The sequence below is a fragment of the Aspergillus fumigatus genome, chromosome 1, assembly GCF_000002655.1.
Source record: "Aspergillus fumigatus Af293 chromosome 1, whole genome shotgun sequence".
NCBI lineage: Eukaryota > Fungi > Ascomycota > Eurotiomycetes > Eurotiales > Aspergillaceae > Aspergillus > Aspergillus fumigatus.
Genome location: NC_007194.1, coordinates 4,274,603 through 4,290,535, shown reverse-complemented (window position 1 = coordinate 4,290,535; position 15,933 = coordinate 4,274,603). Strand labels below are relative to the sequence as shown.

Here is a 15,933-nt window from a genome sequence, read left to right as displayed (position 1 = left end):
TTCTTGGTGGCGACTAATGCTCCGTGAAGCGAGAAGGCTGAGTGAGCCGTCAGAAGCCACTTCTCTTTGCAGATAGGGAAAAATGTAAAATAAAACTCCAGCCAATCTTTAATATGGGCGGCTTGTATCGCTCAGGTGAAGTAGGGAGGGTAGAAAGCGAGGTCGACGATGATAGATTCCGTAGAAGGACGCACCCAGAGAAGCTTCTTGTGCTGCGGTAAGCGAGGGGGTAGCGCGGTGCACGGACCAACGGGGACGAAGAGAACAGCAAGCGACTCCGGCTTCAATGAGGCAGATATCCCAAACAACAACCCCCAGAAGAAGCAGCCCTTCCTTCTACATAGCAACCATCGGTTTTTAACATTGATACCCAACAATCGGGCAACCATGGTGTGCTTTATTTTTTTCCCCCTCGTGTATCCAAATCTACGCTGACGCAGTGTCCAATAGGTTGTTCTCGCAGCATCAATATGCACTCGGGGGGGCAAAGCAGTGCTCTCACGTCAATTCCGGGAGATCGCCCGCTCCAGGATTGAAGCCTTGCTCGCGTCCTTTCCAAAGCTCGCAGATTCTGGAACCCAGCATACAACCGTTGAACAGGACAATGTTCGCTTTGTCTACCAACCTCTTGACGAGCTATACATCGTCCTCATCACGAACCGCCAATCCAACATCCTTCAAGACATTGATAGCCTTCATCTTTTCGCCCAAGTGACCACGAGCATCTGCAAGAGCTTGGACGAGCGGGAGATTGTTCGCAATGCCTTCGAATTGCTTAGCGCGTTCGACGAAATCGTCACGCTGGGATACCGAGAGAATCTGTCGCTTTCTCAGATCAAGACATTCCTGGAAATGGAAAGTCACGAAGAGAGAATACAGGAAATTATCGAAAGAGTATACGACACACTGGCCTTCGGGTACAACAGCTTGCTAATAATGTTGAACAGAACAAAGAGCTTGAAGCCAGCGAGGAGCGCAAAAGAAAGGCGAAGCAGTTGGAGATGCAGCGAAAGGAGGCAGCTCGCAGTGGCCGGTCTATGGCACCCAGGGCCCCATCCTATCCTGTATACACTCCTCCATCACGTCCTGCTGCTCCCGAAACATACGATACTTATGAGGCGGAGAAGAAGAAGTCATTTGCGAAGTATGCCTTGATCTCATATTGTCCTTATCTCTGAGAGGCTGTTGCTAACCAAGCTCGTTTCTTTAGACCGTTGCCCACACGCGGAAAAGGCATGCAACTTGGCAAAAAATCGAAGACCACAGATATCTACGAGAAAGTTCGTGGTGATCTGGGCCCCGAAGTTGATGAATCGAGTCCATTGGTAACTCCCCAAGTTTCGACGCCGGCAGCCGAGAGGGTCCCCTCCGCTCGGGCCTCATTATCCGCCGACAGAGAGCCTGTCCATATCACTATTGCTGAAACAATTTCTGCCAAACTCACCCGTGAAGGTGCCCTGAAGTCGTTCGAGGTGAAGGGCGACCTCCAGCTCCGTATCACCGACCCATCTTTCACGAAACTCAAGCTGGACCTGCTGGCCAATCCTACACATGGCGCACAATTCCGCACCCATCCCAATGTTGACAAGGCCGTTTTCACCAGCTCCTCAGCCATTCAGTTGAAAGACTTGACCAAGCGTTTCCCAGCCAACAACTCGATTGGCGTCCTTCGTTGGCGCGTTGCTAGTTCGGGGTCAGAAAATGCTGATATCCTCCCCATCACGTTCACAGTGTGGGTGAATAAGGGCTCCGACTCCACCACTGTGACAATCGAGTATGAGCTCACGGGCTCGGATACGCTGAGAGACGTTGTTGTTTCCATACCTTTTGGCGCAACAGAGCCTACAGTCTCTAGCTTCGACGCTGTCTATGAGGTCTCTGGGGATAGTTTGGACTGGAACATCGGTACCGTGGACGAGACCAACGCTTCAGGAAGCTTTGAATTTGAATCTGCAGGCGATGGAGACGAAAACGAGTTCTTCCCGATGAATGTGCGCTTCTCCAAAGTCAGTCCATTCGTTGAGGTAGATGTCACCAATGTCTCTCTACTCGAGATGGAAGGGGAGAGCACAGGATTCTCAAAAGATGTGAGAAGCATTGCGGAGGGTTACGTTATCGAATAATCACTGTTCATTCCGAATTGTATAGAGTACCTTACTAATGACGTTCGGATCGCCTTTGAATCACCTCGTTTTCTTTGTTCGCTATCGGAACATCTTTTTTTATCGACTTACCTATCTATCCCAAATACTATGACATTACAACTGGAAATGAGATCCGATTCAGGTAAATCAGGAGCTTGCTCGTCTGACCTCCCAAAGCTCTAACTTACATAATGACGCGGGGTGCTTGGCTACAACTAATTAGTTGTGTGTGCTGTTGGCATCTTCTACACTACCTAACTACCAATTCAGTAATGCCTGGTTCACACCACTGCTTCCTTCTGGTGAACACTATCGGGAGAAAAAGTATACGCGTTTAGTTCATAGCTTGTTGCTTCCTACCTTTCTGAGCCTACCGTTCTAACAACCTTTCGTATCTCTGACAATGACCCTTGTCCAGTTGAACAATGTCGTCGATGTTTGATCATTTGACAGACGTCAGTATTATAATTCTCTCGAGTTCAACCATACTCCTGCAAGCCTTGGCGCAACAGGCTCAAATTGGAGAAAATTGGTCCACGGAATGATTTTAAGGACACATGGACACACTAATTGACAGCCAGTGTCATGCCAGGCGTGGTCCTTGTGATACGCTCTCTCTTGTGTATCTCGACTTTTCTGTGAGTTTCTTCACACTCTTCCGACATTGACCGTCATCAGACTTTCAAGGGCTCATTATTAGACAGTCCTCCATGGCAGGAACCAGGGGACCTGTGATCCATTTCCTCATGACCATCGCGCAATGACTCCCCAACGTCAAGTTGACAAGCACGGTGGGGGCAATAATGTCGTAACACAACAGCTACGCAACCACCCCCAGTTCTCGATGGGACATGGCCGCCGTCTAGCAACGATAAGCTCTTTTCTATTTCGCGAGAGTTAGTCTCAACCGTAATCGGCTGCCAACCTTTTCGGCCCTCTCCGATCGAAACTCAACATTCGACACTACCTACCATCCAATAGACGGCTTACTAACGTTTTTGGCTCCATCGGCCACGGACAGACAGGGGCAAAAGATCAGGCGAGACCTCAACTTGTTGGTCCAGCGAACGTTCCAGACTTCCCGACTATCAGGGGACACATATACACCTCCATGCAAAGAGAAGTGGCAACCACCAGCTAGATGCCTGCTGAGCGACAACATGCGTGATGAGGAGCTGGAGCCTCCCTCCTATTGAGGACATAGCTTGAAGTCAACCCGTTGATCGTATGAGGCGTAGGAGGCAATGCTGAGTCCGATTCTTGTCTCTACCTTATGGTTGCCACATTGCAATCCAGACTGATGTGGTTGAGCAAAATGTTGATTGGATTTCCAAGGTGCTGTACTCACTTTCGTGCGTTGGTCTAGATCTACCAGATTTGGGCTCCAACAACCATGATAAGGGACATTCTTCCTACTTTTTCAGAGTACGGGGATGTTCTCCACCTCGCACCTAAATCCCGGTCTGAGTTCTCGGAATATGGGGGAGACGTGATTTGGATAATATCTTCTCTTGCTGCTTTGATCAATGCCTTCTCCAAAGACAACTGACAGATGCTTGTTATCTGGTCATCTACCTTTCATTCTTTGAAGCACCGACAAAGAAACGCCTAGGACTCGCTGCTGCTGCTACACGCCTGGCGCTTCTGGGAGATCTTAACTAACTCTGTTAGGTAGAAATGACATAATGCTTTCGGCCTGAAGCCCTTACCCCTTCGGAGCCTCCTTCAAAGTGTATTGACGACAGGTACTTGTCAAAATATACTGCCATCAAAGCGCAGCTACTGAAATGTGATCCTCTCTTCAGAAGTTCATGCCAATCCCTGAAAATCACAATGAGTGGGTTGCAATTTCAGTCTTGGACAGATCGATCAAATCTTTTCAAGTTGCCTTGTACTGAGGCAGAAGGCTTTCCTCAATTGCCTCAAGTGGCAAGTTTCCACCTTTCAATCAATAAACTACCAGCTGGCTTATCTTCATGCAGGAGAATTCAATCCCACGGCTGTCAGAAAACGAATCAGAAAGACTGGGCAGCCGAAAGATGGCTATTCCAAGATTGACCGAAGGAACTGAATCTGCGTTCACATCACCTGGCAGATTTCATCGCCGTCACGTACGGCGGGCATGCGAATCTTGCAGGCAAAGAAAGACAAAATGTACAGGAGATAAATCCGGATGCCGGAATTGCCGCGAGGCGGGGATCATCTGCTGCTATACAGATGGTAAAAGGGAAAAGTCAAAAAGGTGAACGCTGGAATAACATTCCTTTCAAAGAGACATATGATAACCTTCAAAAGGCAACTAGCGAGCCTGTCAGCTAAGGTTCAAGCATATGAAGACGTCATCAGAAAGCTGAGTAGTCGGTTGGGGGTTTCCGATGAGCGACTGATGAGCATTGCCCTAGCAGCGGTATGAGTGCTCCCCTCTGTCACTTCAAAGTGCTAAGCAAGGGCAGGAAATACCACTGGAGCTCAATGTACAGTCAAACATGCCCAGCACATCAATTGGAGAACAGCAGCCCCCATGGAATCCTAGATCTGATCCGCCCTCCCGTCAATCCTCTGTCGGCCCCAACAAATTTATAGACCACACCAAGGAGGATTTCAACAGAGATGAGACTGCCCGGGCAACAGGGTACATGGGCAGAAGCTCCGTGATTGCTTGGCTCCAAATGTTAAGTAAAGAAGTCAACCAGGAATGTGAATCCTGGCCTTCTAATCCCTCTGATACGGGCGACGATAATGGCATGCCATCTCCATCCTTAACCCCTCGACCTGATAGCCAAAGCGACCCGTTAGTTGCCTCGTCAAACTTCTACCTCGATGATCTGGACCTACCAACGATTGAGCCGCTCGATGCAAGCGATATTCCTCCAAGAGACACTGCTACCAAACTTCTCAATGCATATCTACACTCAGTGCATCCTTCTTTTCCGATCATCGGCATCTCGACATTCTTATCGCAATTCCAAGTATTCTTCAACCAGCCCCCAGTGAAGCCAGGAAAGAAGTGGCTGGCGATCCTGAACCTCATATTCGCCATTGGTGCAAAATATGCCCACATTACCAATGCGGAGTGGAAATGTGGCGAGGATGACGATCTCATATATTTTTCGAAAGCGAGGAGTTTGAGCTTGGAGGACGAGCTCCTTCGTCATCCTGATCTCCAACAGCTACAAGTTGAAGGACTGGCATCTTTATATTTACTGGCCTCTGGCCACATCAATCGGTATGCCCTCGTCGCCTACCAGTGACCGAAACGATTTACTGCTGAATGTGACTATACTAACTTTCATACTTTTTAGAGCATGGAAACTGTCTGGCAGTGCGATGCGCGGGGCCTTTGCTTTGGGGTTGCATCTACGCAATGTGGGAATCTGTACATCAGATACTTCCAAGGAGATCAGATACCGTGTTTGGTGGTCTTTGTACACCCTCGATCATTTGCTCAGTGCGATGACGGGACGGCCGTCGTGTATCGTCGATAACTCATGCACCACTCCCTTACCGGTACCGTTCGATGAGCCTGATTTTCAGAAAGAAGAGGTGGTGCGCATGATAGGTGATGCATCAAGAGGCAACTCGAACCAGCTGGACCGGATCTCTCCAGTCTGTCCAAGCGCATCTGATCTGAGCACTACCCTGGATGCTAAAACAGCCGACGGAACAGCCAACGCGAAAACTTCAGGAAGTAGCATGGTAGAGTACCTGAAGAGCCTCCCTCCTTGCATGTCATTATATTTCATTCAGCTCTCCACGCTCACTTCAATCAACAAGAGGATGACTTCCAAATTATATGGTCCCGAGGCGATGCATTCTCCTTGGCCAAGCAAAGAATTCACAATCCAGAGCCTGATGCTTGAGATTGATTCGTGGTTTATGAACCTGCCTAGTGCTTACGATTTCACATCGACTCAAACGTCGCAGTGTCCTGCAAGCCAAAGGATGAACCTTGCTCTTCTGTTCTATAGCACAAAGATTGGCATCACGAGGCCATGCCTTTGCCGTCTGGACTCAACTCGTTCGCAAGGGCAAAAGACTTTTGATTTCTGTATCAAAACCGCAGCTGAATGTGTTGAGTCGGCTTGTCACATGCTGACACTCCTACCTGAAAGCGCAGATGCTACTTTACTTTACAAAGTGTCACCCTGGTGGTGCATTCTTCACTATCTGATGCAAGCGGCTACTGTCCTGCTTCTCGAGCTTACTTTTCGTGCTCAACATGTCCCAGATAAAGCGTCAATAGTCTCCAAAGCGACCAAAAAGGCACTGGAATGGCTGTCAGCTATGTCAAATTTTGATGAGGCCTCGGGAAGAGCCTTTCGACTTTGTGATGGATTCTCCAGGCGTCTTGCACCGCATGTCGGTGCCGATATTGAAAAATTTCCCGCCGCAGGCGATACTGCTAGGGACGCTACACCCGATGCTCATTTTGATGATGCAGAAGATACAGCTGTGGGTAAAACAAGTGCTGACAATCTAACCACCGAGCTAGATGCCATTGCATGCTCACCCATGAATGAATCAAACTCCCCTCTGCCTGGACAGATCCCATTCGAACTGGCCTCGTCCGATCCATTCGACTTCCTGAAAACTGATAAATCAGTCTCAGGTCACAATACATTCGACGACCTTTTCCCATACGATGCAGATACAGGTCAAATCACAGGATCTTTCTTCCCCCCTGAAAACAACATTGACTTTGACTTGGGATGCTTCTGGGGTGACCCGATATTTTGGAAAGAGTAGCACTAGGAGTAAATAGGAAGAAAAAAGGAATGGCCTACGAACGCGCATCAACATGAACGCATCAGGCTCGGGACCAACAAGAGAAAGACGCATTATGGTACAGGAGCATTATTATCAAAAGCAGGTTAACCAATCTTTCTTGCTGCACACTGCACATGAAAAAGCTCCAGATTTTCTCATCATCGATCTTTGGAAGCGGCGCACCGGGACAACTCTCATTTCACAGCATTGCATTGCCATCGTCCGTGCCTTTGCTTTTTCTGTTTTCATCGCTTCAGCATCCTTGCATTATTTTTTTGCCATTTATTGCCATGAATAGAGATAGAAAGGTAGACGATAGACGGATAGATATATTAGGGCATGATTCTGGACTCGATGGCAGAGAACAGAGATCCAGCAACATTATTGATCAAGTCATTGTATGGCAAAACTACTTAAGAGGCTGACACCTGCTATACACAAAAATAGGTAGCTGCAAGACACTGTATTATACACCTTCAGTGGCTGAAAAGGAGCGGCCTTCCCTCGTTTGTGCTATTATCTGCTATGTATACATCCCAGCAAATGATGTCTTCCTTGGTCCGCTCTCATCCTTAGTATTGATCTATGAGCATAGCTAATAGCCTCCACATTTTCAAAAGCGGTATCATTTTCACAAGGCGTGGAGGTGATGCAAGATGTAATCACTGGGACTTTTGTAGCACAGGTCGGTCTAATGATATTTTGTCGTACACTGTCATGAAACAGTCATGTTGGCAATGACGTCGCAGACAGTAATTTGCGCAAGAACGCTGCTATACATGCGTCACAAAATTGTCAACACTCAAGCCTCCCAGTTTCTTCTCCTCGTGGTAAAGAGTAACCGAGCATTTTCTTCCTGGGTTTTCGGCCGTAGCAAGCCTGAAGGCGTAGCATGCACAGCATTGATCTTCGAGAAGCGAACATCAACAGCCGATGCCCTACGGCGAGCCGGATTGGCCCAGGATTCCGACGCGAGTGGCCACTTCTTCTCATCCCAGGATCGTATATCGATACCCAGTAAGCCTCGACCATCCCCCACGAAGCGTTCAATGCAGTCGAGAGGCGGCACAAAGCGGCGACGAACGCCGCAGCCCGTATGGTTCGCGTCCAGTTGATAATCCGGACACTGTTTCAAAGACGATATGATTGACGTGATGTCGGATGGCGGCCCAGCCGCTGTCGCTAGAGGCTGAGGTGGTACGGAAGTGTCCTGGCCATTACTGTCTCCGTTTTCGGGATCGAGTGTAAAGTCAGGGTCTAGCAAACTCGATCCTATGAAGATAGTCTTTGTGCGTAGTGTGAAGAATCGCATCATCTGGCCCAAATGGAATGCGTCGCAGGCGTTGGAGTTGCCGAATCCACAGCGGCATTGAAATTGACGTTGTTGGACCGTAGTTTGTGCTGCTGATGGTGTTGTACTGCTTGGTTTGGGTTCGTGTGGTTCTTCTAGTGCACCGTAGGCGCGGAGGAAGAATGCTTGTAGGTCTGTGATGGTGTTGAGGACGCATTGGCGTCTGTAATACAGTTCTTCTGTTGTGGTTATTAGCGTCGATTCTCACAGAGCGACAGGGATGATGTCTCCTTTACCTTCTATGCCATCAGGGAGATATCCCCAGGGAGAAGTAGGAACGTGACTCTCAATGCCATTGGTCCAATACCTAGAACCCCCGACAATCAGAGCATGCGATAAAACTTGGAACACATGCGAATCATCCAAAAATCTGGCAATAAATATACTTTGACGAAGACGATCCTCGTTAATCTTCAGCAAGGACGTATCAAATTTTGACAGCGAAATCTTGCCCTTCCCGTATGCATATTTTGATCTTTGCAAGGCCTCTTTCACGACATGCGGAGAATTCAACGCATCGCCTGTTTCAAGTAATCTGGCAACAAGAGAGGTTGGTTGAACTCTTAACTCAGCGTCGAACCCTTGCTTCTCATCTCCTTCGAGGGATCTGTAAGACAAAATTCTCAGAAACAGTTCAATAGCATCTGCCCCGAGCCCTGATAGGAAACGATCTCTAGATAGGCTGATTGTTGGCAGATTGTGCTGCAAGCAAGCTCCACTAGCGACACCCGATTGATCGTGCTCTTCTCCTGTCACTTCATATGTCGTTCTCTGACCATGGCCAGCCCTTTGCCGCATGAACTGCCGGCCCTCAGAGAACTTGTTGGGGTCGAGCAGAGCACGAAAGTATGGGCTATTTTCTATCAAGTCTTGACTGGCAACTTGCCAATGATGCTTATCGACTTGAAATGAGTTTGAACCAGATGATCCAACGTCTGTGTATTCAATAATAACATCGGCATGATTGGCGACGGATTTCGCATATTGCTGGGCTTGTCTCATAGGACGAGTCCCTCCTTCTTCATGGTCGTTCGCCGTTGGAAAAGAGCTTACTGCTTGCCGGCCGTCCATAGCAAACCCAGTCACAGTGTGTCGAGGCAGTGTTCGGTTTGGATCTCCGGGCCCATCTGAGGAGGCAAGAAAATTATGTCCCGCCTTCATACTCGAGTATGTGGACTGATCATTTAACCCAAAAGATCTATAGAAAAATAGACCGCACAGATACAACAAAAGGGAGAGGGACATCTAAATCACAGACCCTCCAAAGTGCATATCCGAGATACCGGGCTCTTGCTGGCTTTTGTCATGTTTTCAGCGACGATTGATGTTCTTGCGGGGAGCAGTGGCTTGCTATCTGGCATAGATTGAGAACATTCTAAGCTAGAGAGAAAAACATCTATCGTGTGGAAGCTTCCTTTCTGGATTTATATTACTCTAATGGAACAAGTGTCCACAGAGAAAAACAAAGAATATGATCAATATCTAGGACAAGATGGAAAGTTGAGGTAGAAATCACTGTCGATAATTCGCCTCATTAGGCAATGGATCACGTGATGCATCGCACTCGACTGCGTTGACACCACATTCTAGGATACAATCAGGTAATAAGGGCAGAAAGACCAAGCTGTTCTGTAAAAGGGCCTGAGAAACCAAAATGAACAAACGATACTCAGGTATGGACAAATTCTCGCTCGTACGATGACACAAGCTGTCCCTGAAATCCTCAAACGCCGCACTTGCTGCAAACTGTAAATTCTGGTCGTTAACGGTCTGGAAATATGTGTATCACTATGCATTCCGAATCCCGAGCTGAGGCTCTACCCGATCGAGGAAAAAAGAACATCATACTTGTGCTAGGATCAAGGTAATGATACCACGGGAATATGCAGGAGTCTGGGTGCGTTCAATGACCCCGAGCTCGCATGGCCATCTACTGCATGCTTGATCGTTGCATCACGTAATTTGACCGCCTGCCCGACAATATCATGCAGCTTTGTTGCAATCGGGCTCATGATCCTCGACGGTAACTCCGGAGCCAAGGGAGTTGTGGGACTCACTTCCTCGTCACTCTCATCATCGTTTTCTTCTCGACCATTGAGTATGCCGTTCTTGTGAGAGATCATGGAGAAAATGGCAAGATGAGCTGGCGTTTCACCTGAAGTGCCTTTCTCATATTCGCTCGCTTGGAGAGAGCTGAGGTCGAAGATGTCATTCGTCTGGGACATGAGGTGCCACGGCTCACTGCACAGGAACCCCAGAACGAAATCTGGGTTGGCGCGAGCAGCAGCTAGACAGCTCCGTCTGTACTCAGGCGTGAATGAGGTGTCGGTCATTGAGGGGAGACAAAGCACAAGACCACGCGCAAGGAGAGGTGGAGGGGGCACATCATCACTGTTGGACAGATTTTGGAAATTTGTTTCCGGAATGCCATCTTGCGTTATGAGGTGAGGTGTCGAGTCCAGAAGCGATTCCGTAGAATCTTCCGTATGTTGAGTAATAGTTTGAGTGAGAGAGATGGTCGAGGATTTCCGAAGAGTGGGGCCAAGGCCACTCTCATCCACAGCGTAGTCAAGCGTTAGATATTGCTGGTCAGCATTGGTGTCATCCTTTGATTCAGAATCATCATGACAATTCACCAAGGACTCAGTCGGAGCATTGACAGCCGTGATCTCTGTCCGGATGGTTTGCACACTGTCAGCGACCGCTTCTCGAGCAGCGGCTTTCAATGTTGGGATCAAGATATCGGCTTCTTGGTTCCCGACAGTGACACCAGAGGCCCAGGCCGTCGCAATGCCAGCCCACGAGGCTGCTTTGACTACACCTTTGGTGTATTTTTTCCTTATCAAATCCACCAACTCATTTCTCACTTCTCTTGACTCGGTCGTTGTTTTCCCAACAACGTCGACGGTAGCATTGAGGATTCGGCCGCTTTCCCAGATCAAGAAGGCGTGTCTCTTCGCCAGCAAGGTCAATTGACGGACCGTCTCGTCGGACCAGTCGTCGATGATGTCTGCATGAACTTGGAAGATCGCAACATGAGGACCGACCAAGGAAGCCAGAGTCAGTAGAGACTCAGTGTTGGTGATGGTATGTGAAGGCGAGACGCAGACAGGTACACCATGCGGTAAACCTTTCTTGGCCTTTGCTAGCGTCTGTAGGTAGGCAATGATACGGTTGCCCCGAAAAGAGAAGGATTCGAACGGTGTGGGTGATTCCATGTTTGAGGCCAACTGATCGTAATAAATCGTGATCCCGTTGCCAAAGAGAGGAGGGGTATAATATGGGGGACCTTGTTTCTTTTAACTATCGCCTCTTGGGGGTTCGAGGACTGGAAAAGGGTCAATCAATAATAGTAATGAATGGAGCTCCCATTTCTTTGGTGAGCTAGACATGTACTAACTACTAAGCTACTAACGCATCACTAGCCAGCTACCAATAGGCAATAGATACTAGGTCGGAATAGATTATTAGATAGATACCCGGCCACTGGAGACTTAGACAAAGAACTGGTCGAGACCAAAAGGGATTGACAGTTGGCCAATAATGTCCCATCCCCACTTTTTGTGGCAGTTAACTCAACAAAGATCAGATGCTGGCGGGAACAAACTTTCATGTAATCATGTTTATCAAGGTATCTATCGACTTAGGCACCCGATACTTCGTTTTTCATAGATCTGTCCAGCAAACTCAAAGTCTCCAAGCAGCAATTGCAAAAACCCAGCGAGATAGGATAAGACATTCAAGCAGACCCTATGTGAGTTGAGGGTGTGCTCCGCCGCTTCGGACTGGAGCGAATCCTACGGTGGATATACGGAGAAACTCCTACCCAAGTGCGTCCCAGTACGTCCAAGGACGTCTTTGAAGTGACTCCGTCACGATCCACCATGTCCCTTTCAGAGGACGTTCTCTTTCGACGGTTGGCTGTCCACTGTCGGCTGCTCTTTCTTTCCTTGGTTCCATTTCAAGTGATGAAGACCGCTCCAGTTCCACATCCCATTCGCCGGAGCTGGCTTAGGTTACCCTAGGAGGCGCGTCGACGCCGCGGCTTATGCACTAAAGTACGGAGTACTCCCCGTATCACTGTAGTATTAACTAGAGTAGTGACACTAGAGTAAACACTGGGTTTCCATCGTCCACACCTTGCACTTCGGTTCAATATCTAGATCACGCGCTATTCGCCTTGGTTACTCGACGATAGAATAAGGTACTCACTTCCCCGTAGCTCTTCAGCTAGCCGCCTGTTGGGCCAATTTTGGGATTTTTGGGGGGGTCCGCACGAACTCAAAAGTACCTACCTACCTACCGTTTACTTGTTTAGGTATTCTTTCCGGTACACCTTTATGCATACATTTATCAATGAATTTTGCCGAAATAGGTGAGGAAGAATATCAGGTGAAGAATAAATGAGATGATTGACAGCAAATGTACAGAGTACTCCGAATGAATTATTAAATATGATTACATAGGGATTTCACGTCTTGAACCCACAGGACTACCACAGTTGAAGTTAGTAGTAGTGTGAACCTTGAATCCTGAAGATAGGAGATTTACTGGGTCCTTGCTCCTCCGACGGCTCCCTTTCGCCTCTAAGTAACTTAACTTTTGCAGCTGAGTCACAGTTTCGTAGCGGTAACATGACCTGCACCGCGTGACTTCAGTATCCATTGACTTCAGTACGAACAGACTTAGCGTACGTGAGAAGTACTGGACGGAGTAGAATAGGCCATCTACAGCAGTCTAGTCTTTGAGATTGGCGAGGTCGTGAGACACCTCAGTAAGACACCTCAATTTACAAAAGTTCCAGTGAAATAGATATTACAACGGGAGTTCTGAAACTTTATCTACATCCAACGTCAAAGCTCCACAGTCACATCCAACGAGGTTTCAAGCGCATACTTTTGCTGAATGAGCTGCCTCTTATGCTATGGGGTTTGAAAGTATGACTTTTCTTCTGGTTCCTCAACGGAGTAGCCGCGAGAGCCTGGTAGGTAAGGTGTGCACAAACATTGTACAGAGAATTGGTATGCAAGGGTTGTGGCTATGGCGTGACACATCTAAATATGCAGCATGAATGCATCATAGCTCCTAAGAGCCTCGACATCTCAGGATCACTCGTAGAATCGGACAAGAATTCCGTGAACTAGTTTTCAAAAGGTCTACCAGTCTGCTGAGAGAAGGTTATCAATCAGACAGCAGCCACCGGAAAGGGTTATGGATGGAGGGATTCTGCCGTCAGCTGCCAAAGCCATTGATGTTATTCCTGCACATCGGTTCTCAAAACTTAGCTTGTAGAGGCTAACTTCATGAATCATGATGCAATCATTGTTGATTGAACCGAGAAGCTTAACTACATTATTTGGATGGCGCATGTCCCTTCAATACGCAAGGTTGTCCGATCGACGGTCGATGAAAAGTCACCGTTATGGATGTTTGTGCTTATTGCCTGTTTCCATATCGACTCAAGCTTCATTAAGAAACAAGGATATCGAACGCCGTAAGAAGAGCTCACAACCTTCACCTGTCTGCTTGAGAACAAAGTTGGAGCCTTAAGAAGGATACAATGTTGAAGTGGGTCAGGGGTCACACTGTCCCAAAAGAGTATAGCAAACTATCAACTTTTGATGTTTCTCCCAGATGGTTGCTACTCCTCGTTTCTCGTCAACGACTCTGGGTTTTGCATATGTAATCTATCACTCATCACTCATCCCAGCTCGGTCCAAAGCACCTGCGGAAAGCCGAAAAGAAAGGCGGTGCTCTGCAAAAGTGCGGTCGTAACTGGCGCAGTGTTTTGGTCCCATCGATTGTACGACGGATCCCGGAGCGAGCGGACCCGCCTTGATATTATTTCGAAGCTCACGCCACTCCTTTTCGTCGCGATTTATTTTCACATTTTCGCCGTTCCACCTGAAAGCTCTGGATTCCTGAACTTAGCGACTTTGTTACTCACGGTCGGTCTAGTTGATTCCATATTTCTCGAGTCTGTGTCTGCAGCACGCAGCGGTATTTCAATATCCACGAAATATCCGATCATGCCCGGAAAGATTCTGCCAACATTCACGCCTGCCGAGGTCGAATCCCACAACCACGCCAAATCTTGCTTTGTGACTCTGGGGTCCAAGGTTTACGATGTCACATCCTTTCTCAATGATCATCCGGGAGGCGGCGACTTAATTCTCGAATATGCTGGGAAAGATGTGAAGGAGATCTTGCGGGATGAGTCCTCTCACAATCACTCTGAGGCGGCTTATGAAATTCTAGAGGACCTCCTTGTTGGGTTTCTCGATAACAAATCTACCGGAAAGACAGCAGATACGAATGGGTCAGCTACCGAAGGGTCAGAAGAAGATTCGCGGCCAGTGTATGCTTCGACAGGCATGTCGAGCGAAGAGGACCTGTCCGTCGAAACAGACATCGTCAAGGATTATCAAACCTTCAAGTTTCTAGACCTCAACAAACCATTGCTTCTTCAACTCTGGAATAGTGGCTTCAGCAAAGAGTTCTACCTACAGCAGATCCACCGGCCGCGCCACTATAAGGGAGGGGAGTCGGCCCCCCTATTTGGGAACTTCCTGGAGCCCTTGAGCAAGACCGCGTGGTATGTGGTTCCTTTGCTCTGGCTTCCTCCAGTCACCTATGGAAGTTTTGTTGGATTTGCTGGACTGGGAAATGTCCCTACAGCAGCCTCCTACTGGCTGTTTGGTCTTTTCCTTTGGACCTTGATTGAATATCTCATGCACAGATTTCTTTTTCACATTGACGGGTACGTAATCTACTGCTGTCTGCCCTTCTAACTTCACCTGACGTTTTGGCCTTCCTCAGATATCTCCCTGATAATCGAGTCGGCATCACCCTCCATTTCCTTCTTCACGGAATCCACCATTATCTGCCAATGGATAAATACCGGCTTGTGATGCCACCAGCTTTGTTCGTGATTCTGGCCACGCCCTTCTGGAAACTGGCTCACACAGTTTTCTTCTATAACTGGTACGCTGCGGTCACAGTTTTCTGTGGTGGCGTATTTGGATATATCTGTTATGATATGACACATTACTTCCTCCACCACCGCAAGTGAGTTTTTCTCTCCCTATGATTATAAGTCTACATGTCTAATGCAATGGTGTTTTCTAGCTTGCCCGCTTACTATAAGTCGCTCAAGAAGTATCACCTTGAGCACCACTTTGCCGACTATGAAAACGGCTTTGGTGTCACAAGTCGCTTCTGGGACCGGGTGTTTGGCACCGAACTCAAAACCCCGCCACCCAAGGGCGCGAAAGCTCAATGATGAAGACTGCTTGCTTGGAGTTTCTGTTCTTTGTCTCGCACTGCGACGGATTCCTTCTCTGCTCATATCTTTTCTTAACGACTAATTACAACTTACTACGGTCCCAATATCCGAACCTGGCTAAACGCCACGGCTTCTACAGATGATGGTTTTTGGTCTCTACTGTTGTTCAGACAACCATCAAAGGACTGTACTTTCAATCTCTAATGGTGGAAACTTTTATGTCTTAAACGGCTTTAGGATTGTTATCTAAACGACTTATATGACTAGGTATTAATACATAATTAGAAACTTCTCTTTGCTCATTGTGAAGTACTGGGTGTGCCGTTCTGTTATTGTTGGCCAGAGGCACCCACCAATCGGCTTCAGAATTTTTTTTCAGGCGGCGG

At 47.9% G+C, this 15,933-nt stretch overlaps 5 protein-coding genes across 5 annotated transcripts; 3 read left to right on the top strand and 2 right to left on the bottom strand.

Moving 5' to 3' along the window:
- Nucleotides 1-168: 168 nt before the first annotated feature.
- Nucleotides 169-2,591, top strand: AFUA_1G15860 (coatomer subunit delta; the record flags this gene model as incomplete). Its single annotated transcript, XM_747859.2, has 4 exons — nt 169-390; nt 451-894; nt 948-1,144; nt 1,211-2,591. The coding sequence occupies 4 exons, from the start codon at nt 169-171 to the stop codon at nt 2,121-2,123; spliced, it is 1,776 nt and encodes a 591-aa protein (XP_752952.1). The 3' UTR covers nt 2,124-2,591.
- A 1,398-nt stretch (nt 2,592-3,989) lies between these two features.
- AFUA_1G15850 (CeGAL family transcription factor) lies at nt 3,990-7,316 on the top strand. The gene is made up of 5 exons (XM_747858.2): nt 3,990-4,073; nt 4,127-4,386; nt 4,440-4,551; nt 4,598-5,370; nt 5,447-7,316. The coding sequence occupies exons 2-5, from the start codon at nt 4,184-4,186 to the stop codon at nt 6,888-6,890; spliced, it is 2,532 nt and encodes an 843-aa protein (XP_752951.2). The 5' UTR covers nt 3,990-4,073; nt 4,127-4,183; the 3' UTR covers nt 6,891-7,316.
- Nucleotides 7,317-7,713: 397 nt separating this feature from the next.
- AFUA_1G15840 (uncharacterized protein) lies at nt 7,714-9,423 on the bottom strand (the record flags this gene model as incomplete). The annotated part of the gene is made up of 2 exons (XM_747857.1): nt 7,714-8,441; nt 8,649-9,423. The coding sequence occupies 2 exons, from the start codon at nt 9,421-9,423 to the stop codon at nt 7,714-7,716; spliced, it is 1,503 nt and encodes a 500-aa protein (XP_752950.1).
- A 698-nt stretch (nt 9,424-10,121) lies between these two features.
- AFUA_1G15830 (uncharacterized protein) lies at nt 10,122-11,480 on the bottom strand (the record flags this gene model as incomplete). Its single annotated transcript, XM_747856.1, has 1 exon — nt 10,122-11,480. The coding sequence occupies one exon, from the start codon at nt 11,478-11,480 to the stop codon at nt 10,122-10,124; it is 1,359 nt and encodes a 452-aa protein (XP_752949.1).
- A 2,000-nt stretch (nt 11,481-13,480) lies between these two features.
- AFUA_1G15820 (fatty acid alpha-hydroxylase) lies at nt 13,481-15,857 on the top strand. The gene is made up of 3 exons (XM_747855.2): nt 13,481-15,022; nt 15,082-15,330; nt 15,391-15,857. Exons 1-3 carry the CDS (start codon nt 13,884-13,886, stop codon nt 15,542-15,544), a joined length of 1,542 nt encoding a protein of 513 aa, XP_752948.1. The 5' UTR covers nt 13,481-13,883; the 3' UTR covers nt 15,545-15,857.
- Nucleotides 15,858-15,933: the final 76 nt, after the last annotated feature.

What these genes read in the sequence shown, in the direction of transcription:
- AFUA_1G15850 (XM_747858.2), top strand. Translation starts at nt 4,184, where the DNA reads ATGGCTATTCCAAGATTGACCGAAGGAACTGAATCTGCGTTCACATCA. An exon ending in TGAGCATTGCCCTAGCAGCG is followed by an intron (nt 4,552 to 4,597) that starts GTATGAGTGCTC and finishes AAGCAAGGGCAG; the next exon opens with GAAATACCACTGGAGCTCAA. An exon ending in GCCTCTGGCCACATCAATCG is followed by an intron (nt 5,371 to 5,446) that starts GTATGCCCTCGT and finishes CATACTTTTTAG; the next exon opens with AGCATGGAAACTGTCTGGCA.
- AFUA_1G15820 (XM_747855.2), top strand. Translation starts at nt 13,884, where the DNA reads ATGTTTCTCCCAGATGGTTGCTACTCCTCGTTTCTCGTCAACGACTCT. An exon ending in TTTCTTTTTCACATTGACGG is followed by an intron (nt 15,023 to 15,081) that starts GTACGTAATCTA and finishes GGCCTTCCTCAG; the next exon opens with ATATCTCCCTGATAATCGAG. An exon ending in TACTTCCTCCACCACCGCAA is followed by an intron (nt 15,331 to 15,390) that starts GTGAGTTTTTCT and finishes GGTGTTTTCTAG; the next exon opens with CTTGCCCGCTTACTATAAGT.